Below are 24974 nucleotides of genomic sequence, written 5' to 3'. Positions count from 1 at the left end.
TGTGGGTACTTGGGTATATATACTTAATATATCACTATTGGCCTCGGAATTGTCATCCACCAAGTGCCAAATGGGTAATTGGGTGGCATCAAGATTGATTGATAACTTGTATTCATCCACTACTTCATTGAATATTATTGTTAGTGCCTCCTTCTTTGCTGATAATGCAAAATTTGACTCACTCGATTGTATTACTCACTTAGAAGGACCAGTGGAGTAGAAGCTACAGAGGTTTCTAGTGTCCTAAGGGTCGGGTGGTGCACCTGAATTACCTGGTAGTACAACCATTCGACCAAAAAAGCGTTTTGGGGCATATTTACATGCCTTGCGTGACGGGTTGCTCTTCATGGAGGAGCTAGTCTTGTCATCAAAAGAGTAGAAGCAATAATGAGGGTGTCCGAGACTTTTACCTGAAGCTTTGTTTGGAGAAAAAGAGATTATCTCCGGCCTGACAAATATATATTTGGATGATACATCCTCAACACCCCCAGCATATTTCCCTGAATAGAATAGGTAATAAAAATGATAGTGGAAGATAAAGGAAAATTGGAAGACAAAGGGGAAAAGAAAGGAACGAAAGGAAGAAACGAAAGAGAAGAAAAGAGAGACAAAGAAGGGAAGGGAGAAGGAGGCTATGCTTTCACCTTGTGCTTAGTACCTTAAACTCGCGGTGTCAGAGCCCATGAATATCGACCAAGATACATTGGGACGTCTATGGTTTTTGCCTGGTCCCCATTAGGCCGATGCGGACTCACTATATGTCCTCCAGTAGTCCCCGATGGAAAGCTTTGGGTCCGGCTCCCGATCGCGAATACTCACACTTTCTCCTACCACTTTCAACCCGTCCGCCGAGATGGCATTGGAAACATCAACGTAAACATGAACCTTGATATGGCCGCCTGGCTCCATTCGAAATGTGCAATGAGGCCGGTGTGGTATCTTTTGACGGGTTTCACCTATAGTTGTCGTGCCATGAAGCGATCCCCTAACAGACGGTTAGCGTAACGGCTAAATGAAAGCCCACACAACAACTGGACTCGCAGAACGACTTACATAATGACGACTTTGGGTTTACCGAGTCGTGTGGCAGTAGCATGGGCCGCATGCTCAGTAGCACCTTTCATAAGGGCCGGATCCACTGTCCACTTGCTCGCATCGGCGGGCAGCCTTGCCGCTGCGCCCTTGGTCCATGTGATGGAGCGGCCATTGACCGTTCCCCCGTAAGAATCAACTGGAAGAGAGTTAGCGAAGGACATGGTAAGGGGGTCTATTAGATATCAGGGGAAGTGACAAGAGCTCCTGTAGTATAAAGGAACGAGGGTTGGTACAGAAGAACGAAAAAAGTAACGGGATAAGATGAGAGTGTTTGCGGTGAGTGAAGTCCAAATGTTGGATAGATAGAGTGCGGGAAACGCTTCGACAGACGGGGATCATGACGAACACTATATACCACAGGCCTCAGGCGGGGATGATGCTCCTTATTGTCAAAGGGGAGCATTGTCCCAGCTTGGATTTGCAGGTAGACTTCCAAAGGTTGAAAGATAGGCGCACACCATCGCTTTTATCCAAATCATTCAAATCCAACCCCGCTCCATGTCGTGCGCTTGGCAATCGGTTGAATGGCGAGGGGGATTTCATTTTTGTTTGTCCTCGTGTTTGCTTGTCTTCGTCCTTTCTTTGAGAACCCAAAGAAGACTTATAATAGGAAAGAGATCCCCGTCCCAAGAGCGGACAAGAAGTCCACCCACCCCAGACATTTCAAGTGGTTTCCTTTCGGTCAGTGACCACTGGGGTGACTGGATAACCGGATAATGAATCTCCCCCGAGGAACTAAATGGGTTCTCATTACACAAACCATTCATTGACCTGTGGGATTAACAACAATTCAAATGTGCGAAATGCACGTTGGCCTCTTTAAGTCCCGACCGCAAGAGTACTGGGCATTGTTGTCGGAAAGAAAAGGAAGATCATTCAGATTTACACTCATATCTATGGATGAAAGAACTGCCAGACGAGTCAAAAGTGCATGGTGGTTTTGATACAAACCAACAATGCTTCTCTCGCACTGGCAATCATGGTGTCACCGAATGCAGTACAATCATTGCTCCCTGATCAACCAAGAGTGATGACACGACAGACTTCCTCGACGTCGTGAAAGAAGGATACGGGTAAACTGACGTGGAATTAGGTGTTGAACCCTAGCATAACTGAGACAAAATGTGAGCGCTTCTTCTACCCCGTCTGTCTCGGAACAGTGCTCAACGAGAGATCCCTCGTTGGGAATAAACTTGGGTATGGCTTCTCCATCATTTGGATGGCCCATGGTGTACAGGAAAATAGGGATGGCGCTCTCAACGTGATGTACTTGGGGACTAGACGGAGTTCAAAACTCGCACCCAAATCCAGATCATACAAGAAATGCTGAGTATCTCTCGTCTGGTGACATAATTGGCGTCCTTTCGACTCCCGAGACCCGGGGACAGGGTGAACACAAATCTTCTATGTATTGATGGGACCATGTCTGGACGGGGCGTCCTGGACGAAACAGCTGTCGACATCTATTGACATCTTCATATGTCAAATATAGCAGACCATGATACCCTGGGATTGGATCCAACATGGCAGGGTTTCGGCAACAAGTTGATTTCTACAGGTTCCGGGCCCGAGGCTAGGGCACCGGGTTGCAATGTTTTCGGAGCCCTATCCCGAGGTACCAGGGTGCCGACGACTGACTATGCAATGGCTCATTTTTGTATGATTGATCCAAGTTTCGTATAATAGGCAACTAGTAACGTGTACCCAGCCTCGGAACTATTACCAGCCAGTACCGACCAATTACCTTTGTGAGGTGCTGGATTGCCAGGGAACTCCCGGATGTTGAGATTTCGTCCGTGGAATCATGATGTCATCACCCTACAAAAGAGCCATCGTCCCACTTAACCCCACGGCGTGAAGCGAAAGACTCCCAACAACGAGACTGCTTTGGTGGTTCACTCAAGTCTCTTACATATTGCCACTTGTCAATCAGCTCATGGATACCCTCGTGTAAGACAGATACCTGGCATCCGACAGCTGTTTCGTCTATTCCCCAGCTGCAGTTTGGTACATCATTATCATCATCGATGTCGATCTTGTGACCATTTGGTCACTCCACCCCAATGCCGCTCACGGGCGCGTCGTCGCAATTGGGACTTCAGACGGGTGCTTCATGGAAGTTCAGTACACAGCCTTCACCGCGCACCAGCGATACATCCTTTCGATTATCGAGAGGACGTGTTCTTCAATCTCGGTCGCGGGGTCATTGATCATTATCCTCACCTTTATCGGGTCGACCCGCTTTCGCAAACCTATCAATCGCTTGGTGTTTTTTGCTGCATGTGGGAATGTCATGTGTAATGTCGCCACGCTGGTATCGGTGTCGGGCCTGGACAGCGGGCCAGATAGCGACCTCTGTCAATTTCAGGCCTTCTTTTTGCAATGGTGAGACTCGGCGCGAAGGAAACGTGGCTCAGGCATTCAGCTGATCGATCTCTCAGGTTTATGGCGTCCGATGCGCTCTGGACGTTCGCTATGGCCTGTAATGTTTACCTGGCCCTTTTTCGAAAACATGACACGGAGCATCTACGGAATTTGGAATGGAGGTATATGCTGCTATGCTACGGGGTTCCGTTCATCCCTGCTTTGGTCCTGCTCTTCGTAAAAAATGACCGCCAGGGAAAGGTCTTTGGGAAAGCCACGGTGAGTCGCTCCGAAGGCTCCTGTATCCACGGGTGGTGATTAATGATGGCAGCAATGGTGTTGGATTTCAAACGAATGGGATTACCTACAGATCGCTGTCTTTTACGGACCGATATGGTTGGTCATCGCAGTAAATTTCATTATATATACTCGCGTGGGTTGGTATATCTACCGCGGACGTCGCGAGCTCAACCGCTTTCGCAGTCCAGACACCGAGATGGGACCGGAGATTTTCTCGTCCATGGATTCCGACAATCGCACGGTGCAAACCGAGACCACGGGCGGATCGTCAATGGAGAGGGTCAGACTCGAGAACTCGAACATTCCCCAGCCTGACTCGGCCGTGCGGGCGTATACTAAGTACGCCCTAACGTTCTTCCTCGCGATGTTCATTACCTGGGTAAGCTTTCACCCCCATACACCCGGTTGCTCATGTATTGATGGACTCCCACCGTCTAGATCCCCTCCATCGCTAACCGGATCTACGCCTTGGCGACGCCGGCAAATCACTACATATTCGGATTGACCAGCGTCGCGAGCTTCGTGCTTCCGCTGCAGGGCTTCTGGAATTGTGTCATTTACATCGTTGTATCGTGGGATGCGATGTCGTCTGTGCTGCAAGATCTGCGCCATTGTTCATTTTCTAGATTGGGGAGTGTACCAATACCCAGCTTTCGGATAGGTTCAAATACAACTGAGAAGGATTGACACGAGATGTGTTCGCTCGAATGCTGGGCAGTGCGTAGTGGGGGATGTCTAGCGACGAGAAATTACTTTGTCCAGTCCACTTGGTTACGATAACTTTTATCTTCCTGAGTAGATGAGAAATGATGACAGACGCGAGGATGAATTTTGCTGGGAGTTGGAGGTATCCGCCGAATTCCAGCGGCAATTCAAGATTTCCTACCGTGGCTGCCTTTGCATATAGCGATTCATATAAATTGCTTTTACTCGACAGGGTAGTACGTAACTCATAACATTCATCCATGGGCTTCGGAACTCATCATTCTATAGAGATGGATGCACCCAGGACGCGTCTTCCTTGATCAAATCCGCCGCCTTCTCCGCAACAGCGTACACGGTTGATAAAATATTCCCACTCACATTGCCCGGAAACACGCTGGCATCGACTACGCGCAGTCCTGTCACGCCGCGCACACGCAAGCGCTCGTCCACGACCGCCCCGATCGCACACGTTCCACAAGGATGGTACTCGGTCATGCAAAAGTCGCGCACAGCTTCCGTGGCCCGGGAACGATCGCGAATGTCGCCAGGGGGGTGCGCTCGCCGCCGGATTTTATCTTTGAACGCGGGAGATTGGGCGATCTCGTCGCAGAATCCGAGCCCCGCTGCCAGGATATCCACATCGGCGGGATGACTGAGGTATGCCGGGTCGACGGCGGGATTCACGGTGGGGTCGCTGCTAGTGATGTGGACTGTACCTCGCGAGGCGGGATATTCGAGACAAGCCACGATTGTAAAGCCATCCGGGTCGGTTCCGGCGAGCGGCTTAGCGAATTTGCCCTGGTCGGCGACCACCTCGTCCACGTTCAGGGTGCCTTGAGAGAGGATGAACTGGATATTCCCCGAGGTCGGACTCCGCAGCTGTCCGACGACCTGCTCGCGTTGCTTGCGCTGGAAGGGTGTTTGCGCCGGCGAGTCAAGGATCTTTTCACACGTCCGCTCCAGCTCAGCCGAGGAGACTAGCCTCGAGTAAGGGAGAAACCCCATTCCACTCGTGGCGGATGCCAGAAGCCCGGTGCTGTCCTTGGCGTACATGTCCACGTGTTCTTGGAGAATGCTCGGGTGGCGGAGAGCATCCAACGACGTGATCCCCTCGCTCAATTCATAGACCGCGGCCGTGAGCACATGATCCTGGAGATTGGCGCCCACCCCTGACAGCGGTACGGTGCATTGTACACCGGCATCTTGCAAGACGACTGGATCCCCAATCCCAGACAGTTCCAGGAGCTGGGGTGTCTTGTACACGCCGCAACTAAGGATCACCTCTCTGGTGGCGCGGACTTCGCAAATCTTGTCCGAGTGCATGAATTGAACCCCACGGGTGGTGCGCCCCTCCAATAGGACCTTCAAAGCCAGGGCGTTGGTCAGCACCCTCAGGTTGGAGCGTGACGCGTTCGGGAGCAAATACGCGCTGGCAGCGTAGCTCCGCGTGCCTTTTACGTTCCGCCGATCTACCGTGGCCAGCGACGAGAAGAACCCGACGTGATCACCGCCCCAGGGATCGCTAGGGCTTCTGTCGATTCCCGAGGCCTGTTGGCCGGCGAGAATGAAGTATCGTTCGAGGGGGTTCCGCCAGTTGTTGAAGCTGGTTGCGATCGCCCCCGTCTGACCGTGGCTCTGTATCCGGAACTGGGTGAAGTCATCGTCTCCTGGGGGTCCAATCCTAGTATGATCGAAGGTCTCGTGTCGCCGGAAGTAGGGTGCCATGGATGACCATGACCATCCTTTGCCAAATGTCGACCAATCATCGTAGTCTTGTTTCGAGCCGCGGACATACATCATCTACACCAAGTATTATATTAGATCCATCATCCTTGGCTAGGGCAACGTTGTGTGACCTACTCCGTTCATGGCGCTAGACCCTCCCAGCATTTTACCCCGAGTCTGTGCATGGACTTTGTATCTGTTCGCTCTCTACTGTCTCATTAGTTGCTTGCACAGGGCGCCATTGGGTGGTAAATGCTCGTACCTGAGGCACAGTTTCCAACATCCAGTCGTATTCCGGAATCCCCAGCATCTGAGGGAAGAGAGCCGGGGTCTGCACAAGTTCATTCTTCGTCTGGTCGCTCCCAGCCTCAATCACACCAACCGTCACGCTCGGGTTCTCACTCAGACGGGCGGCCACCGCGAGACCGGCCGTGCCCCCTCCGACGATGATATAGTCATAGGATACCTGCAGAAACTCGTTCAAAGAGCAGATGGCGCTCCCGGCGGATGGTGGCGTGGTCATGGCGGTCGGGTTTTGAACATGGCGTCAGGGATGACCTTGTCGGACGACTGGACGCATTGAGGTTTTATAATGTTTGTCAAGAAACATGCATGATGGCTTGCGATGGGGTTCAACGACCATCCCAGGGCCTGGCGCAATCCTAGTAGCCACCCAATGGCTACACATTGCGCGGCGCAATACTGCGGGTAGAAAGGCGGATATTGTATGCGCCGATGGGGCTTGGCTGCGTTATTGCCCAATCGCGGGCCTTTGCGCGCCCCACAAAATCGCCGATGGAGGAGGAGAATAACATGGCATTTCCTGACATGCATACTCCGTACGGCGTTGTAGAGACCTCGGGCATTTCCAGGCGAAACTAATAAAATATGGGACTTCCCCCGTGGGCAAAGAAATCACGACCGCTTGACCGCTGTTGTCCGCTGCTCAAACAACTCGCTTTTCCCGTCGATATATCCATCCTTCATCTTTTGACACTAGGCGGTTCACCAATGAGGGGGTGAAACCAAGCTATGGAAAGCTTTCTCACACGGCTACGCTGCCAAGTGTCATCCTGGTAGGTCGACAGTGCTCGCTTGACGCACCCCTCACGATGGCCCCATCCCAGCTAGCATTGGTTACTGTGCCGGCAAATACGATGTCGATGATACCTTGCCAGTCGCACTCGAACTTCAGGCCCACAAAGGCATGTCGCTAGCAAGGGAGTAAGGTGGTCTTGACATGCGGCGGATGAACATTTGGCGACGGACTTAAGACGTTCGGCGTATGATTGGAAGACCGCGGGTCCCTGGCGGTTTAAACTACTCCCATTCTCGTTTCCTAGTGCGTTGACGGGTCTTAAGCGCCATTTCAAATGCATTCAGGTCAGATGGTGGGAAGAGCTCCTGGCGAAATTACTTGAACAAAGAAAATATGGGATGATATATACAGGATCGTCCGGAATGATCGGGTGGGTGACGTGACAGAAAGTAACCGACACTCACGGTGGTACGTCCCATCGCAGTATCCTTTTCCAGTTACGCCAAGTGCCGGTATGCGCAATTCGGCCTTAACTACCGCAATCGGTGGTTGACCTCTGCCTTGCAAAATTCGAACCCTGTACCCACGACTTTAGGATCGCCGGTAGTGACCCGACACCATGTCCCAGGGGGGTCTGAAAACTGCGACAGAAGTGGTGTTATAGGGCTGGTTGCCAACAACATATAATTTCGTGAACCATTATTCCTGATGAACCTATCTCACAAATCTGACATCTAGACCTGGATTTCCCTGCTTATCTTGCATGTCTTCGCAGGCCGGGTTTGTTTTGAATAAGCTACCAGCACAAGCGTCCGCGACCCTGGTTTGACACAGAAAATACACACCGAGGATCCTGCGACTAGCGAACGGCTGCGACCCGCATGGGGGACCAAGATCATCCGCCATCTGATCGAATGCCACATGCCCATGTCTGACGGGAGGCGGCACAGGAATATAACGGGGAACCGGAGTCGACGGCCCTTCCAGAAAGACGGCAGAGCAGCTCAGTTCCTCCTATCCCGGCAAGCTGTACCAACAGCTGCACCCAGAACACGAAACGACACGACCGCAAACCGATCCGAAACACCACAATCATATTCCGCCCTAGACTGCATTGACTCCGAGCTGGATGGGCCCAATGTGATTATCGCAGTAGCGCTTTGATGGTTCCAAAATGGGTAGCCTTTGCTGGGTTCGCTCTCACGGGACACTCCAGCATGGCTGAGCTGTTGATTGACCAATACTGAGCGTTCCGGGGTCAGCTGGCGAATTTGGACAACCCCTCGGGCTGGAGCAAGTAATCAAATGGCTCCGGGACATTCCCCGAGCGATTGTCTCGCAGCGAAGCAAACTGCGCGTTCTCTCGTCGGGAGTGTAGCATATTCTGTAATAATTCACGGGTGCGTTTTATATCCCCCCAATGAGATCGTTCCCACATTTTATCGAGTCGGCCCAACAAGAAAAGCATCTCTGTTTCGCGCTGCACGGCGCAACTGACAATAGCGAATGGCCACAAGTAGTGCTGATTCCAAAATATCCCGTGTACGTCCGATTGCAAGATGCTCATGATTTGCTTCACGCGGCCCTGGACACGGGAATCAGCGGCCTTGATACGCGGCTGCGTCACCTTCAGAAGCAAAATATCGGCTGCCATTGCATAGAGCACGGCTGCCTTCCGGATGTCGCTGATATCGTTTGCCGTAATATTCTGGCCCGGAACGACATGGACAAGTGGCTGAAGCCATACGTCCAGCTGCTTTTGCAAGTCCGACGCTACCAGGCGGTCGTTTTCGGACAATGGCGTGCGACGAGCCAACCGCGAGATTTCCAGAATCTGTCGGCACATCGACGGGGGCATGGCAAATAACGCGTCAGAATCTGGCTCGAAGTATTGCTGCACCTGCTCCCACGTTGCGTCTCCGGGGAGCCATCCTATGTCGGGGCTCAGGAAAGCCATGGTGGCCGCATGATACAGCAGGGCTGCAGCACACATCCGTTGGAGTGGAGTGATGAGCGCTGGGTCGTGCTGCGTCCCGGAGGTATTCCTGACTTCCAAAGCCATGACACGTGATGCACCCAGCACATGCGACATGGCTCCACACGTAGGGCCTGACTGGGCGCGCTAATTGAGTTGGGTTAGCATTCGAGCGGCGTCGGTCGGGGGTTGTCTCACGAACCTCGAATATACACAATGACAGCGTTTGTATATAGAACCAGTCTTCCGTGCCATGGACCGCTGATTGCTGGATCATATTTCGGGTCGCGCGCAACGCGCCGGAATAGTATCCGAGGGCGTCACGCGGCGGGGGTTGTTCACTGCTCGACCGAAACAGCGCGGCACATGCCAGGAAGGAGTCCCGCACGCACGGAAACTGGACCCCTAATTTGAGCAGATCATTTGCCCCGTTCGGGGGTGATCCTGGCATCATCAATTGCGGCAATATGGACCCGGCGAAATATTGGAAGAGGGCATCTCGCGGGGTGTTTTCCAGGGCCGAGAATCGAGGAGACAACGACGCAGTCTCCGGAGGCGGCGATTTCACCAGTGCTTTACCATCACTTCCCTTACGGTCCTTCCCCGGTTCGATCCCAGATTGCCAAATACACGTGAGGCCATTGCGACGACAGGCGCGACATACCGAGCCCTCCTCGTCACATTTCTTCCGTCTCATGCGACCTGCGAGATCGAACAACATTAACAACACTAACATCCATGATAGCCAATGATCGCTGTCAGGCCAAAAGAGGGTACATACAGGTCAAACAGCCTGACTTTGTCCTCCACCTTGCCGGCATCGTCTCCGCGGAATTGGGGGCTATCGGTGAGGTTTCTCCCGTCTGGGCGAGTGGATGTGCGGAGAAGTCAACGGCGGTACTTCCGGGCGATGGGAATCCGCGCTAGTCCGTCGCGGGTCGGGCTCGGATGACTCAGCATTTGGATCCTGACATGACATCACCATCTGTCGTTCTGCGATCAATGGAGTTGAGTCCAAGAGGTCAGAACAGGTAGGGGGGTCATACTGGAACGGAGAGAATTGACCGTGGAACGGGCATGCGCGTTGGGTTAGCTTAGGAGGCATCATCCCAGGCGGAGAGCAGTGGGCTCTGTGTGCCTCTTACCGAGTACACTATATATATACGCTACTTTTAGTCGGAGATCATCACAGCTAGACCTTACGAAAGAGCACACTAGAAATATCACGTTGGCAACCTACTTGGACAACATGGCCATGTAATCTTTTTAAATAATTCAACCACGCCGTCGTCTTGGGCGGTACGACCAAGGATCCGGGGAAGACGGAGGTGGGCGAACACTCGTCCATTTACGATGGGATGGACTCTGTGGGTCCGCAAAACATGGAGATCGACGCTCTTGAGGTTCGGCAGTAAGTCAAGTAATGCTAGGTAAATCTTCTTTGGAGCCATCGTCCAGTTCTCTGGCATTGTCGCTGAGACGGCGAGGTACATAACCGTTGCGTTATGCCCAGCTGAGTCACCAATACGTATTACCCCTCACGTGTTGATTCGGGGCAGCACGTGCACACGGGCCGTGACGGACCGGACGAATTTCCCCGCAGGGATTCTTTTGCCGTCTTCGCCATTCGCTCCCTTATCTCGATCCTCACGCTGCATCCATGGAGCATTGATTGAGTCATATCCACCGATGGATGGGTGTAGCCCTCGGCCCGTGGACGGTTTCGATTGACCATTGTGGAGGAGGAGTTACGGTCGCTCATCGGCTATATAATGCCGGAGCAGCATGCAGTCCGGCAGGATGTCTAGAAGGATATCTGGAATATCGGCTTCATTGAGTCGCGCCCCAAATTCTTACCATGGATAAATCAGAGCGCATAGTCATCATCGGCGCAGGCGTCTTTGGCCTGTCGACGGCATTCCACCTGGCCGAGCAAGGGTATCGCTCTGTCACGGTCCTCGACCGATCGATGCCCCCCGTGCCCGACGGCTCCAGCAACGACATATCGCGCGTCATTCGGTTTGACTATGGGGATGATGTGTATGCGCGGATTGGGAAAGAAGCCTTTGATCTGTGGAAGACCCCCGATTTCAAAGAAGCCTTCCACCAGACACCGTGTCTATGGGTGTGCCAGGATGACACCCCCGAGCAGCCCGTGCAGCCCAACTCGCGCGAGTACAGCCGCAAAACCAAGGACGTCCTGACTGCGATGGGCCAGGAATGGCACGCCGTCACCACCGCCCAGCAGGCCAAAGCCCGGTTCCCCGAACTGTCTGGGCCATTGGGGCCTGGCTTCGATGCCTTCTATAATACCGAGGCGGGATGGGCGGATGCTGGGATGGGAGTCGCCCGCATGGCCGCACGATGTATATCGGCGGGCGTATCCTTCCAAACGGGGCCCAACGGTCAGGTAACGGACTTTGTGAAGGCTGCCGACGGGACGGTCACGGCCGTGCGCACTGCCAACGGCAGCCGCGTGGAGGGCGATCGGTTCATTGCGGCGACTGGGGCGTGGACCGCAGGTCTGATCCCGGCGTGGAACTCGATGATCGCGGCGGCCCAGATTGTGGGATACCTGCGGCTGACCCCGGAGGAGATGGTGCAGCTGAAGGACATGCCGATCTACTTCAACTTCTCGACGGGCTTCTTCTGCTTCCCGCCGCATGACGGCTCGGGGTATCTCAAGGTCGCCTGCCACAGCTACGGCTACACTGTATCTTCTCCCTCCGCATCGTCTCAGATCGTTTCCTCCCCTCCTGGAGGCTCCGTGTCTTCCCGTGCCGACTTCATCCCCGTCGAGGGTACGGAGCGACTGCTTGCGGGCGTGCGGGAGATCCTGCCCCAGCTGGCCCCACGGGGATTTGAACGGGTCGGGCTATGCTGGTACAACGACACAGAGATGGGAGATTTCATCTTCGACTACCACCCGGAACACCGGAACCTGTTCATCGCGACCGGTGGGAGTGGCCAGTATGCTACCCTTTTGCCTTCCCTCATATCCGCCACACTCTCTCGCTAACAACTTTTTTTTTTCCCACAGTGCCTACAAGTTCCTCCCCGTCATCGGTAAATACATCGTCGGAAGCCTCCAACGCAGCCTGCCGCGCGACCTTCTTGAGAAATGGAAGTTTCCGACCCAGTTCCGGGGTGCCGCCAATGGCGAACCTTTCAAGGGCGATGGGAGTCGGGGTGGGCCTGAACGAAGAGAATTGACGGATGAGGAGAAGCACCGATACCAATCTGCTTTGCTGGCGGCTTCGATGCGACAGAGCAAGCTTTAAGGACGGATTGTAGTGGGACGGTGACGGAATGGATGGACTGTTACAGGCCGAAACAATTACATGGTTCTTGTTATTACGGGACGTGGTTGTCCGAGTAACCCAATGCATGATTTATGACAACGTTCAAGTACCTTAATGTGACCCCCCAGCTGGAGTAACCCAAGAGAAACATATACACAACCCACTACTCCTAGATAAAAAGGAAAGAAAATCTCAAAGCTGCTCATACCCCCCCAACATTAACCAATCCGGAATATCCGGAATGCCCGCCTCAAGCCCATCATTCGCATTCCGGTGAGCGAACGGCCACCCCGGCACGTTCATCCCATCCGGATCAAGCCCGTAGAGCGCCGGCAAGTCCTGCGACGACAGCGGAGGCAAATTCGCACGATGGTCCGCAGGTCGTGCGTGGACGGTGTCATCGGACAGCGTGGGCGTCACGGGCGGTTCAGAGAGCGGCTGTCGGGCGGGAGGGTTCGGCGGGAGCGCCAGGTCGCCGAGGGGCGTCGTGTCCGTCGGTGGTACGCACGAACTGAGGTCCAGAATGTGCCACATGAGGGACTCGTCGTCGGGGGACATGTGGGGGATGTTAGACGGGGTGGGCATGCGCGACAGGGCGCCTGAGTAGCGGTCTTGCGTGTAGTATAGGGAGCCGTAGTTCTTGTGGCGAGTGGCTAGCTCGTTGACGCGGTTGGCCTGCAATATCAATAAGGGGTAGATCCCAAGAGAAAAGGAGGGGAACGTACCAGCACGCCCATGTTGTCGTAGTGAGCGGATAGGCCGTTGATGAACTGCACCAAAGTGCGAAAGTCCTTGTTCACCAAGCTGGCGACCTGTTGGTTCCGACTGCTGGTGTGCTCGAGCTGGATGGTCGCCGCGATAGCGGCAAGATAGCCCAAGAAGGGGTCGTATAGACAAAAACCCACCTCGGACATCTCGCGGACGAAGCGGGCGATCCACCGCGAATGGAGCAGCGAGCTCTCGTAGGACTTCTGCAGAAAGGTGTTGGGGATGTTGCCGTCCATCTGGCGCAGCTTGACCATGATGACGAACGGGTGATGCAGGAAGGCCTGGACGGAATGAAACAGGAACTGGACGTACAGCCACGTCGCTAGGTATCCTCGGGCCTGGGGTTCCTCGCGCGCTCGTCGCTGAAAGTCCACCTGGATGTAGCGATGGGCGTCGGCGAAATGGGTCTCGAACTGCAACCAGTCGGACTCGAGGCGGGCCATGGCGGATCCGGCCTGCCAGGGGGGCAAGGCGTTCTTATCTGACGGAGCGAAGACGTACTCGGTTGTCTTTCCCCAAATGGAATAGAGACGGATGAGGCAGGCAAGGACACCGTGGTCGACCTTCTCTCCCTGCTTACTTGGGCCGTCCAGCAATCTGCCGCGGATGGGCGAGTGTGGGTCGCGGTGGGCGGCGACAGGGTCGGGTGACGGGAAGGGAAGCGTGAAGTGCTTGTCGGACAGGCAGAGGGAGTAGTTGCGCGAGGCGTTGTAGCTGCGGTCGAGCATGAAAAACGCCCAGGTGAGACGGATGCGTTCCTCCGCCTCGGGGGTGTTCAAACAGTGCGCGTAGCGGTCTTTATTCAACCCCGCGGACTGGAGTGTTCGTATGGCCATGGCCACGGCCGGATACGCGCGGTGCAGGCGCCCGTCGGCGAAGTCGACCTGGGCCATGAGGAAGGTGCCCTGCATGACGGACATGCCAACATTTCCACTGCGGTGGTAGTGGGATAGGATCTCCCAAGCTTTCTCGGCGCAATACTCCGCGGGAGCCCTGCTCGTGCCCAAAGGGAGAGGAGAGCATCCAGACAAGCGAGACGTCAACGCGACCAACGGGTATGCGATCTCCGCGGGGAGCAGGCCTCCGTGGGTGAGAAGCCAGTCGTGGGAGAAAAGACAGTACGGCTGATCGTGGAAGTAAGTCACGTACACGTCGATCTCCGCTTTGACAAAATCCGGCGGGAGAGACGACATGGAGGGCTCATCGGCTTCTTCCGGGCTCTCCGACAACCTGGGAATGCTATTACTCCTCTCACTGTGCCCCGAAAAAGGTCCTGGAGCGGACGATTTCTCCCCGGTCCTGGTCGTCAAAGCGCCGACCTGGGATAGGCTTTCCCTGGACAATCGAATCAACAACGGTCAGTCGCCGACGGTGTGGTGGAGCAGATACTGGAGCAGATGCGTCATTTCCTCCAATCGATCCTCGATGCGCTGGATGCGATGCGAGCTCGGACAGTCGGCCTGGAGGAGGTCAGGAAGCATCCCGGCTACCGGGGCAAGACATCAGTGAAGGATCACGTACATCGCGCGCCTCACTGCGCGCCGGGCCATGACTCGTCGATGACCGCGTCCCGACTCGGTTCAGGGCCTGCAGCCCGTAGGAGCAGTTCTGTCCTAGCCGTTGACAGAGAGAACATGTCGGTTTCTCTCCAGGGCAGCGGGCTTTCTTTCGCCTAAGACAGAGTTAGCATGAACACAACTATTAATCCACCGTCAACGATCCCATGTGTGGGAGAGATGGGAACGTCCTCCGGTGGGGCATGAATGAGGGCCATACCGACAGGGTCCACAGGCTTGTCGGGTTCGCTTCAAGGACACTTTATGGATGGTATAATTGTCGTTGGCGGCGCTCATGATCAGGCGACGGTCCGGAGGGGGAAGGGATCCGGGGGATGGAAGGGATGACACTGATCCTCCGTCACGGTTGACGATGAAGAAGTTGAAGGGTGAATCCTCATCCTGACTGGTCGAGGTGGCGATATGTGGGGTTACGGGATGACTCGACCGAACTTACAGGTTTGTGATACACGCGCTTATTTTCCATTGTTACTTGATTGTATATATAAGAATACGATTGGTACGATCTGGAGAATGTATATTGGGAACTAGAGACGCTCTGCTATGACGGAAGATCTGCAAATATGTGGCATTCATGACATCAAGCCCCGATATATATCACTTCATCTATCAAGGGCATCCGCCACTGAAACACATACACCAACACTAATCCAGACCCAAATAATGAATCCCTGTACTACGCAGCTCTGCAAATAAATTCTAGGTGATCAATCCTGTCTAGCAAAAATTCATTTCATTGCGGACGCGTTCAAATGCCCACTTAGCCTGAGGCATCACACGGACCGGACGGACCGTTCAGATAGCATCGTGCAGGTCATATCACGACGGTCGATCAATTAGGGAGCATATTACCCCTCCGTGGATCGAGATCCCGGTTGATGCAGCCAGACGAACCGCTCATGTGATCGGCATTGATAAGAAGCCTGCATACGTGCGGGGTGGCTAAATAGTGGTACCGGAGGCATTGGTCAAGTGTCTCGGAAACCGAACAAGGTTGGGATCGTAATTTTCTGAGCCTACAATACACCGATCCCAACAGAGCAATGTCTAAACCACAAGCAAGGGTCGAGCCCGAGGCGTACTATCTCCAGAAGGGCACCTTCGTCCCCAACAACCGTCTTCCGGCTCTGGTGTACCGGGATGTCCTCCCCCGCCCGCTGAGCCGTGAGTCCGCCAAGGCACTCTGCGAGGGGAATCACTGGGAACGGAGAGTATGTTGTTTGGTAGAACGCCCGAAATAGATCTTCTGTTAACTAGGAATAGGGCGAATGGGGTGCCATCTGGGAGGCGCATTTCCACCCCAACACCCACGAATGCTACGGTCAGTGGTCTCCCCCATCACTGTGACAACCAATTGACTTCTGACAGGTATTCTCCAAGGGCAGTCCATCCTAGTTTTAGGCCGTGAGCGTCACGCAGAGTCTACAGGAGGCGTGGAGGTAGACGTACGCGCGGGAGATGTGGTTGTTGTCCCAGCGGGCGTGTCGCATCGGTCGCTCAGCGCCACAGTCGACTATCGTTATATGGGGGTCTACCCGGAGCAATGTCCCCGATGGCGTAATGACTTTTGCAAGGGTACAGAAGCGATGGACAAGTTGGAAGAAGAGATCCGAAAAGTGATCATCCCGGACCATGACCCGGTGTATGGCTTGGATGGACCGTTGGCGGTGCTGTGGCGAAAGGCGTCCCGGGAGAGTAAGCTGTAGTCGAGATAGGATGATATCGGGACGTTACTTCTCATAAATTAGTCTTGTTTATTTATCACACTTTAACAAATGCAATCCAGGGCTTTTGCCCACCATTTAGCAGACAACGCAGAGACCGTCCTGGAGAACAGAAACCGTCCCCGAACCGATCCCGTGATCGGAATGAGCCCTACGGTGGGCACCGGATGGACCGAACAGCTTGGATTGATATAAGATCAGAGCTATATCAGAACCATATCAAGTGGAAAGATATTCTATCAAGCTCGTATCCAAGCTCTTTTGTCTGGGTACTCGCGTCATGTCTCTGTCATCTTTTACAAATGCCCTGTGCTCTAGCGATGGGAGTCCGGAACGGGTCTTGCCCGCGTCGTGGTATACATCTCAGGAGATGTACGAACTTGAACGACGGGCCATTTTCTCCAAAAAATGGCTGCTAACCACGCATAAGCGCCGCTTAGCCACCACCGGGGATTTCGTTCGCGATGAGATCGCAGGCTTCCCATTCATCCTGGTGCGGGACAAGGATGGCGGGATCAATGCCTTCCACAATGTCTGCCGACACCGCGCCTTCCCCGTGGTGACCCAGGAGTCTGGCACGACGCGTATCTTCTCCTGTCAGTATCACGGCTGGTCCTACGGCCTCAACGGGAAACTCGCCAAGGCGCCGGGCTATCAGGACCTGGCGGGTTTCGACAAGAGCCAGAACGGCCTCTTCCCGATCCACGTCCACATCGACGATGGCGGGTTCGTCTGGATCAACCTGGATGCGGGAGAGAGCCCGGAGATTGTATGGGAAAACCGATTGAAGGGTCCGAATCAGCAGCAGCGGAGTGAGAACGATCCGTTCGACAACTACGAGTTCCACCACACTTGGGAGCGGGAGGCGGCGTACAACTGGAAGCTCCTGGCAGATGACGGCGGCATCATCCACGCCAACCTCCAATCGGAGAAGGTAACCAGCACGGGCTGTTTCCCAAACGCCTCCCTGACGGTGTCGCCGCATTGGTTCTGCATCCAGCGATGCGTGCCCACCTCAGCCACCAGGTGCGTCGTGCGCCACGAGGTGTACCGCAACCCGAACGCCAGCGACGAGGATTTTGACCAGACCTACATGTCGTATCAGCGGATTATGTGCGAAACCCAGGATCAGTGCGCCAGCACACAAGAGGAACTGGTCAACAGGGACATCGGGATCGGCGACCGGGATCCCCCAGTGGAGTCGTGTTCGCCGGACTTTCAGACCATGTGCCGGGAGTTGGTGCTGGCGCATCACCGGCGCGAAGACGAGGTACAGAAAGAGATTTGGCCCGCGCGACAGCAACTCCCATTGACAGCCTTGGCAAGCCACGATGATCTGGACTTTTGCTCCCGGCTGACGGCATCGAACGAGGGCTGCGAATCTTCGGGTCTGGCGGGAAAGGGTTGCTCGGGAATGTGTACATCGGCTGCCACTAAGGCCCTTGCGTACTAGGAATGCACTAGCGAGTGTTTGAGGGTCCTGTATTCGGTTTGAATTTCAGTCGTAGTACTTTGTTCTGGTTCAGAAGTGGGTCGGTCGTGGTTAAGTGATATTCACCACCACTCAGTGATGGTCTGTCTGCATTGACTTTTTTCTGTCACCCTGCTTTTTCTTCGTATTAAAAGGAGACATTGTATTTCCAACCATCCCGTCCACGAAGCCCCTGGTATTGCTGTCAGATCGCCTTCCTTATCACCAGTATAGTTTGGACCGTCCATCGTCCGATGGGTGTGGGTGTAAAACCAGCACCTCTCGTCCACACGAACAAAGCAGATTGATAACAATGCAAAAGGATCACTTGATCGACATTGGAATGGGTCTCCCGGGACATTTTAACCCTTTCTAGGAACGCTGGGGGCAATCTAGACCCGGACGGACCGCTTGAACGGACCGGGATAGCCAACTCACTAGCAATGTGGAACGCCATGAGCGGGGTAGACCGTCACAAGCCCGACTGAACTGGGAACATCATAGATACTGTCGTCTATCCTGGTCCGGTCGAGTCTCGCGGATGGGGAGAGATATCCCGAAGTGGATGACCTGACGTGTTCAAGAAACTCTCCTTACAGCGACCTCTCCCTCTAATAATCTTCCACAGTCGTCGTCGGACCTGCTGCTTTGTACGACCGATACCCCCCACATATCGGCGGTCGTGGTGAAATGATTCTGTTTGCCAACAAGTGTGGCGTCTTGACCTTCGTTCCCACATCTGAACGCTCACCCCCCGACCGAGCTGCTGTAGATAATTGCAGACGAACAACCGACGGCATGTCTTCCGTATGATGTCCGACTTCCGTGCTCACCCCCTCTATCACGATGCCGCGTGAGAGCAATCGAGGGAGGTTACGGTCTCACGAAGCCTGCCTCAACTGCCGGTGAGTGTGACGACCTTCACTCGCCCCTCGAAATCGAACCGACTGATCTGGTCTAGGCGAAAGAAGATCCGGTGCCCGGCGGAGAAACCGGCCTGTTCGAGCTGTTTGCGCCTGGGACAAGCCTGTCTTTACACCCCGGTGCGACGAACCTCACGCGGAGGCCAATCGGTATGCATCCCCTTCCACTGCGAGGAACCCAAGACTGAACCTTTGCTCGTAGGAGGATCGACTGGCGTCATTAGAAGAGAAGGTAAACCTCATCCTGCGCGGTTCCAGGTAGCGACCATCTCGCCTCATTCTTCACCACGAAAGTAGCTGACCCGTAGCAGACCCGTCGATCAGGTTCGGGACAAGGCCAGCACCGCGCCATCTGAGCGATCGGGGTCCTTGTTTGGCGAGCCTGGTGGGGGCATCAGCGATCTGTTCTCGTCCGATGTGGGCTCCGAGGAATCCACCCCCCATCCGTCGACCTCGACTATCGCCAGAGGAATCAATCTCTATTTTCAATTTTGTCACCGCCAGCCAATATGGTGTTTCGACCGCGAGGAGCTCGAGGAGAGCGGCTGTGACTCGCAGGAGCTGGTCTGTAGTATTCTGGCGCTGGCGTCGCGGTTCTCGCGCGATCATGACCATCTGCACCACTATAGCAATACCGCTCGGACTTTGATCATGCTGCGCGTGGCCAACGGGACGGTAGATCTCGAGACCATGGAGAGTCTTTGCCTGCTGTCCTACCTGTCGTTCGTGGGTATGTCCACACCCCTTCAGCATTTGGAGTTGAGAACGGAGTCAGATATTTACCGCAGATAGAAGGCAATGTCTCCCTTGGGCGATTCCACCTCGGTCTGGCCTTTCAGCTGTGCCGCTCAGCCGCGTTGGATCTGGAATCTACCTATGTTGGCGATAGTGGATTGCTGGAACGGAAGAAACGACTGTTCTGGAGCCTGCAATCTCTAGAGCAGTGCTACGGCGAGCAAAACGGTTTCCTCAGCGCGCCCGCCACCGTCCGTCGACCGTTTCCTGCCCCCGGTGGAGACGACCATGGGTTCCAGAGGGGTCTGGAGACCCAACCACCGCCACTCCCACGAGATGACCTGGGCTGTACGACGGCAGACGACCTCGGCATCTGGAGTCTTGCCGTGCACTTCGGATGGGTGTGGAGTCGCGTGCGGTCGTACGTCTCCAACTGCGCTGATAATCGTCTCAAAGAGCCCTGGCGACACGACTCCATGTACGCGATGGTGCTATCGGACTTGACAGAGGTTGAAAACCATATGCCGCAATGCCACCGATACGATTCAGTCAAATTCTATGAGCGGACGGCCGACGAGCTGCGCACCCACCGAAACTACTGGGCGCCCTGGCTGAAGATCCAGTTCACATACCACTGCATCCTCACTGTGTTAAACCACCCTTTCCTATACATCGTCGCGTCGCAGTACAACCCCACCCTCACCATCCCGAATGCTTTCTGGCGCCGGTCATCTGAGCTGGTCCTTCTGCACGCTACCTGGCTGGTGCGCATGATTGACATGGTCTCTGACAAGCAGATGCGTCTTATCGACCCTTTCTTCGGCCATTGTGCGGCCATCGCTGCCACGGTCCATCTATACTTTTGCTGCGCGGCTGATCCCCGCCTGAAACAGAAATCCAAGACGGATTTCGCCAAGTGCAGACGCTTCCTAGAGAGCTTTGCGACATTCTCTCCGGTGTGTAGGGCGCTGGTACGTTCATATAATATACCACCATACGGCAATAGTACTAGAGAAGAAGAGGGAAGAAACTAACGAAGAGACCAGAACCAAACCCTCGACAAAATGCTCCGGATCGCCTCGGGCGCCGACCGCGTCGACTACGACTGGACTCCCTCTAAGATCTACCTGAGCGTGCCCCTCATGTGGGACGTACTTCAAGTCGACTGCGTCCCAGACACGCACCGCACCACCGCCGGACTGCTACACCCGTCTCTGGTGCCGACTATCGCGCGCGACCACTCCGCCGCTGAACATTTCGATTCGACGCTCGAAATCATTGTCGCCATGTCCCCTGAGGTCACGGTTAATACGGCGGACGGGGGCACCGCCGCACACATGCCGCCGCATATGGCGCGGCTGTCTCCTTCGCCTTCTTCTTCACGAGGCAGGGGTAGTAGCAGTGGCGGTGACAGGGCACCGGCCTCAGGTGGAGTCACCGGAGGGAGCATAGACCCGCTGGTAGCGCCTGCAGACAGTCTCATGTTGAATACGCCGTGGCTGTGGACGGACCCGGGGCAATTTACAGACCTCGAGAATATGGACTACCAGGAGGCGGAGGCGGCGATCGGGAATGTGGATGGTTTTTCGACATGGTGGGATTTTGGAAATCTCTAATACTAATATGGTGGGCTGGAATCATCATAGTGCTTATTCAATTGTTGTGTGGGAGGTTTCTGCCATATAGTGAGTTGGTAGATAGTTCTAGCGTTGTCCACAGAGATTGGGTTCAAGACTAGACTGGTCTCGAGGAATAGATCGGTGTCGAGAGTCGGCGATGAACCTGCATCAGGCAACCCTCTCTTCAATAGAACAAGTGACATCAAACACACATGCCACAACACACTATACACAACTGTAAAATATATACAAATATCACAGACGGTCGGAGTCTCTACGAACCGGTCGCAGCTTCCTTCCGTTGCTTTTCGTCCTCTCGCGCCTTCCGCTGTTCGCGCCACTTCAGACCATGCACATACTGCAATGCTAGCAGCCCCGAGGCAGCAGCTATGACCAGACCCAAAAAGACAAAACACCACCCCCAGCCCATCCCGCGGAGCATGACGTCAATAATACCCGCGCCCAAGGCGCCCAGCCAGCAGCGCATGAGGTTCGCCGCGGCGGAGGCCGTCGCAGGTTGTGCCGGAGCCAGGTCCACCAGGAGGGTGTACATGGTGCCGATGCAAATGGTGGAGGTGAAACCGATGACGCACTGCAGGACAAGGGGGACGGCGAGAGGAAGCTTGAGCTGCAGGACCCAGCCGTAAGGAAGGAAGGCGGCGACCAAGAGCACCACGGGCGCGAAGGCGATCTGCAGGCGGGCACGCTCAATGGGGAAGTCCAGCAACTCCTTGGACCGGACGATCTCGGGTGGGATATTCAGCTGGTGCGCGATCCGGCGGTAATTGTAGTCGAGCACTTTGCCCGTCACCATAGCTCCGATGGTTGCCGCCACGCCGAAGGGGCTGGTCCATATCAGTCAGTATCACCGGATGGACGGGGATGAAGGGAGGGGAACATACAGGTAGCACAGTCCGATCTGGAGCGAGTCTAGGTCGTAAAGGTCACCGAACAGGTTGGCTGTGCTGGTCCCAAGGACGGTCGTGGTGAAGGAGCCGATCCCGATGTACAAAATGGTGATGAACATGTCCTTTTCGCGGAAGATGACGAGGGTCTCGAGCGGGTTGGGACATGTCAACCGGAACGGTTGCTCGTCGCGCGGGGCGAGATGGGGTTTTCGGCGGGCAGAGACTGCCTGGGCGACGGATTGCCGCCACCAGGCTGTCGGGGTGACGCGACCGTTGCCGACCACCTTGCGGGCGGTTTCGGGCATCAGCACCACGTACGCAACCAGGAAGGTTCCGCTGATGATGACCAGGAACCAGAAAACGCTCCGCCACCCCAGATATCGGGTGAGGATGCCCCCGATGACGGGGCCCAGGGCCGGGGTCACGGTGACCCCCGCCGTCATGGGACCGATGTATTTGCCGCGGATGGAGGAGGGGGCGATGTCGGCGACGACTGCGTGGCCGAAGGAGGCGCTGCCGCTGCTGCCGGCGCTCTGGATGCATCGCAGGGCCAGCAAGGCACCGTAGCTGTTCTGCACTGACAGCCCGATGTTGGCGATGAAGTAAATGGCGAACGCCAGGATGTAGGCCGGGCGACGGCCGTTGGCGTCGGAGAAGGTGCCGATGAAGGAGGGGGCCAGCCCCTGGATGATCATGAAGGAGGTGATGGTGAGGTTGAGCAGGGCAGGGGTGATGTTGTAGTCGTGAATGAGGGTCGGCATGACGGGGAAGTAGATGTGACTGGAGATGGAGGCCGAGATGATGCCGACGGCGGCCATGAACACCATAAACCGCTTCTCATGTCGTCCGAAGGCCGAGTACTCCTCGTCGTCGGTCGGCTTCACCATAGGTGTCGTGTCCGTCTTCTCCAGCCCGGACGTGGTGCTGCAGGCGCTCTGGGAGAGACCTGAGGAGGTGCCCGGGGGCGTTGGCCCCCATGGTGTCTCCAGTCGGTCGGTGGTACCCTCGCTGGGTGGACTTGTCCGATCCCCGGACATGATGTCGACGGTTCTTGAGCATCGATCGCTGTCGCGGGAGTCGATTCTTTTTCAAGAGACGTGAGGCGACTCGATGTGAACCCCACCTACAACGACGTTGGACAGGTAATAAAAGGACGGCTCGATCGACGATGCAGATGTTTCAGGGGGTTCCATCTTGAGGATCGACATCAGCATCGGTTTTTTTCATTGGGACCGTCCTCTGGATGTCCGTCCACGACACGGGGATCCATCTAGTGGATACCATCGACGTGTGCAAGGGACGAAGCAACGCAACGGCATCACTCATTCCACCGTTAGGCTGGTTGGCTGTCATTGACCGCCGTCCCTCACGGACATCCCTAGAGTTTCAACACTGGCCCGCTGCATTCCTACTCATCGACTCGTCCTCCTTCAGGTAAGGACCGTAGGCTGGTGGCCGTTTCTGGCGCCGACCCCTGAATCCACTTGATGGATCATTGACCTGGACGATCCTGTGTCGGCGGCGGCTAGTGCTACCGTCGATCGCCCCACCGCGTCACAGTCAAACCCCTCGATTGAGGCAGGACGCGGAGGATTGCCTAGTATTTTCTTTTTTTTTTTTGGCAGCGCCACGAATCATCCCGATTGGTGTCAGCCCGCTTTCACCAAGCACCCGCCACGGCCACCTCTGCGAACCGCCACCTTGTTGCGGGCGGTTGGAGGATGAGCACTCATGGTTCCTGTCCACTTCACCGCTGCGACAGACGTGAAACGGTCGGGAGCTGAGACGTAGCGCGTCGGAGAGGATAACATGACAAGATGCTATAATGGCGGAGCGATGGCCGAGTATGGGGGGCGACAACCTTGATCGCGACATGCTTGCGTGGCTATTGACTGGGATCTGGTCTCAGGTGGTAATGATCTCGGGGGAAATGGATATCTGGTCAAACATCCCCATAGTCGCTGGTCTCTCTAGCTGCATATAATTGTTGCATCCGTCGTGATTATTATCAGACCATCCACAGATAGAGTCGGTTTGAAAGTTGGCGAGAGATTGACATCAGGTGTGGGGGCTGGGACATATATATCCGTTCGAACCAACTCCGTCTTAACCCCCAGATGGGATAACTAGAGCATTGCAGTCATCAATCCGGACCAGAGAAGACAGAATGAAGAAATGAAGAAATTGAATTGAATTGGCGACGAGCGAGCTGATCAACCACGTGCTCGACTCTTCAACGTCGCATCTTCCCAACCTCATTGTTTTGATTCCCCTCTCTCGCTAATGGCAACATCGCTGCCCCCCCGATAGGCTTAGACGGATAATGTCCGATCTGACCGCCATGTCGCTCGACGACGACTTGTTGTGTCCCCTGCAGAGTTCGGGGAGTACAGCCCCGCCTCGCAATGCAGTTGGTAGGCGGGACACCATGGTCCGCATTGGAACATCAGGCCATGGATTGGGCTACAAACTACGGAGTACGGTACAGGCCGAGAAAAAGGCCTCAGCTCAGTGGGGGCACATGAACTCCAGACCGGACCTCGGGTATGGTGCTGGACCCGCGATGGGACGCCTAACAGATGGCGGCGTGATGGTCCCCCAGGAAACCGATATGAGACCAGTCCAGACTGTCTCCGAGCCAATTGCGATCACTCAGCCCGTTGAGAAGCCAGTCCCAACAAGGACAAAGCAGAACAGGATGGAACAGACCAGAACAAGGGCAGGGAACAGAAAAATTCACCATA

At 55.0% G+C, this 24974-nt stretch overlaps 12 protein-coding genes across 12 annotated transcripts; 5 read left to right on the top strand and 7 right to left on the bottom strand.

The window, feature by feature from the left end:
- Nucleotides 1-735: 735 nt before the first annotated feature.
- Nucleotides 736-1256, bottom strand: BDW47DRAFT_123866 (uncharacterized protein; the record flags this gene model as incomplete). The annotated part of the gene is made up of 2 exons (XM_024816138.1): nt 736-985; nt 1054-1256. 2 exons carry the CDS (start codon nt 1254-1256, stop codon nt 736-738), a joined length of 453 nt encoding a protein of 150 aa, XP_024674387.1.
- Nucleotides 1257-2978: 1722 nt separating this feature from the next.
- On the top strand, nt 2979-4667 carry BDW47DRAFT_101922 (family A G protein-coupled receptor-like protein). The gene is made up of 4 exons (XM_024811749.1): nt 2979-3480; nt 3537-3738; nt 3791-4138; nt 4198-4667. The coding sequence occupies exons 1-4, from the start codon at nt 3209-3211 to the stop codon at nt 4444-4446; spliced, it is 1071 nt and encodes a 356-aa protein (XP_024674386.1). The 5' UTR covers nt 2979-3208; the 3' UTR covers nt 4447-4667.
- Nucleotides 4668-4746: 79 nt separating this feature from the next.
- On the bottom strand, nt 4747-6712 carry BDW47DRAFT_123864 (GMC family oxidoreductase; the record flags this gene model as incomplete). The annotated part of the gene is made up of 3 exons (XM_024816137.1): nt 4747-6264; nt 6325-6396; nt 6452-6712. 3 exons carry the CDS (start codon nt 6710-6712, stop codon nt 4747-4749), a joined length of 1851 nt encoding a protein of 616 aa, XP_024674385.1.
- Nucleotides 6713-8439: 1727 nt separating this feature from the next.
- On the bottom strand, nt 8440-10160 carry BDW47DRAFT_94764 (Zn(II)2Cys6 transcription factor). The gene is made up of 3 exons (XM_024820281.1): nt 9985-10160; nt 9406-9905; nt 8440-9350 (listed from the first exon to the last, which is right to left on the bottom strand). Exons 1-3 carry the CDS (start codon nt 10022-10024, stop codon nt 8487-8489), a joined length of 1404 nt encoding a protein of 467 aa, XP_024674384.1. The 5' UTR covers nt 10025-10160; the 3' UTR covers nt 8440-8486.
- Nucleotides 10161-10846: 686 nt separating this feature from the next.
- On the top strand, nt 10847-12580 carry BDW47DRAFT_94751 (NAD(P)/FAD-dependent oxidoreductase). Its single transcript, XM_024820280.1, has 2 exons — nt 10847-12173; nt 12244-12580. The coding sequence occupies exons 1-2, from the start codon at nt 11062-11064 to the stop codon at nt 12482-12484; spliced, it is 1353 nt and encodes a 450-aa protein (XP_024674383.1). The 5' UTR covers nt 10847-11061; the 3' UTR covers nt 12485-12580.
- A 41-nt stretch (nt 12581-12621) lies between these two features.
- BDW47DRAFT_101915 (fungal specific transcription factor domain-containing protein) lies at nt 12622-15205 on the bottom strand. Its single transcript, XM_024811748.1, has 4 exons — nt 15050-15205; nt 14795-14945; nt 13231-14733; nt 12622-13180 (listed from the first exon to the last, which is right to left on the bottom strand). The coding sequence occupies exons 3-4, from the start codon at nt 14464-14466 to the stop codon at nt 12698-12700; spliced, it is 1719 nt and encodes a 572-aa protein (XP_024674381.1). The 5' UTR covers nt 14467-14733; nt 14795-14945; nt 15050-15205; the 3' UTR covers nt 12622-12697.
- On the bottom strand, nt 14549-15205 carry BDW47DRAFT_94742 (Zn(II)2Cys6 transcription factor domain-containing protein). The gene is made up of 3 exons (XM_024820279.1): nt 15050-15205; nt 14795-14945; nt 14549-14733 (listed from the first exon to the last, which is right to left on the bottom strand). The coding sequence occupies exons 1-3, from the start codon at nt 15124-15126 to the stop codon at nt 14632-14634; spliced, it is 330 nt and encodes a 109-aa protein (XP_024674382.1). The 5' UTR covers nt 15127-15205; the 3' UTR covers nt 14549-14631.
- A 674-nt stretch (nt 15206-15879) lies between these two features.
- On the top strand, nt 15880-16639 carry BDW47DRAFT_101912 (cupin domain-containing protein). The gene is made up of 3 exons (XM_024811747.1): nt 15880-16061; nt 16114-16171; nt 16219-16639. Exons 1-3 carry the CDS (start codon nt 15894-15896, stop codon nt 16554-16556), a joined length of 564 nt encoding a protein of 187 aa, XP_024674380.1. The 5' UTR covers nt 15880-15893; the 3' UTR covers nt 16557-16639.
- Nucleotides 16235-18592, top strand: BDW47DRAFT_101909 (aromatic ring-hydroxylating oxygenase subunit alpha). Its single transcript, XM_024811746.1, has 2 exons — nt 16235-16583; nt 16650-18592. The coding sequence occupies exon 2, from the start codon at nt 16855-16857 to the stop codon at nt 18025-18027; it is 1173 nt and encodes a 390-aa protein (XP_024674379.1). The 5' UTR covers nt 16235-16583; nt 16650-16854; the 3' UTR covers nt 18028-18592.
- A 299-nt stretch (nt 18593-18891) lies between these two features.
- BDW47DRAFT_135142 (putative C6 transcription factor) lies at nt 18892-21458 on the top strand (the record flags this gene model as incomplete). Its single annotated transcript, XM_024818258.1, has 6 exons — nt 18892-18950; nt 19007-19118; nt 19171-19226; nt 19280-19698; nt 19761-20674; nt 20750-21458. The coding sequence occupies 6 exons, from the start codon at nt 18892-18894 to the stop codon at nt 21317-21319; spliced, it is 2130 nt and encodes a 709-aa protein (XP_024674378.1). The 3' UTR covers nt 21320-21458.
- A 138-nt stretch (nt 21459-21596) lies between these two features.
- BDW47DRAFT_116119 (MFS general substrate transporter) lies at nt 21597-23117 on the bottom strand (the record flags this gene model as incomplete). The annotated part of the gene is made up of 2 exons (XM_024814887.1): nt 21597-22167; nt 22225-23117. The coding sequence occupies 2 exons, from the start codon at nt 23115-23117 to the stop codon at nt 21597-21599; spliced, it is 1464 nt and encodes a 487-aa protein (XP_024674377.1).
- A 612-nt stretch (nt 23118-23729) lies between these two features.
- BDW47DRAFT_94713 (uncharacterized protein) lies at nt 23730-24307 on the bottom strand. The gene has a single exon (XM_024820278.1). The coding sequence runs from the start codon at nt 24103-24105 to the stop codon at nt 23791-23793; it is 315 nt and encodes a 104-aa protein (XP_024674376.1). The 5' UTR covers nt 24106-24307; the 3' UTR covers nt 23730-23790.
- Between the last annotated feature and the right edge of the window lie 667 nt (nt 24308-24974).

This window comes from Aspergillus candidus (assembly GCF_002847045.1).
Source record: "Aspergillus candidus strain CBS 102.13 unplaced genomic scaffold BDW47scaffold_9, whole genome shotgun sequence".
NCBI classification, from domain to species: Eukaryota; Fungi; Ascomycota; class Eurotiomycetes; order Eurotiales; family Aspergillaceae; genus Aspergillus; species Aspergillus candidus.
The sequence above is the reverse complement of the archived record's forward strand: the minus strand, read 5'-3'. Positions and strand labels throughout refer to the sequence as shown.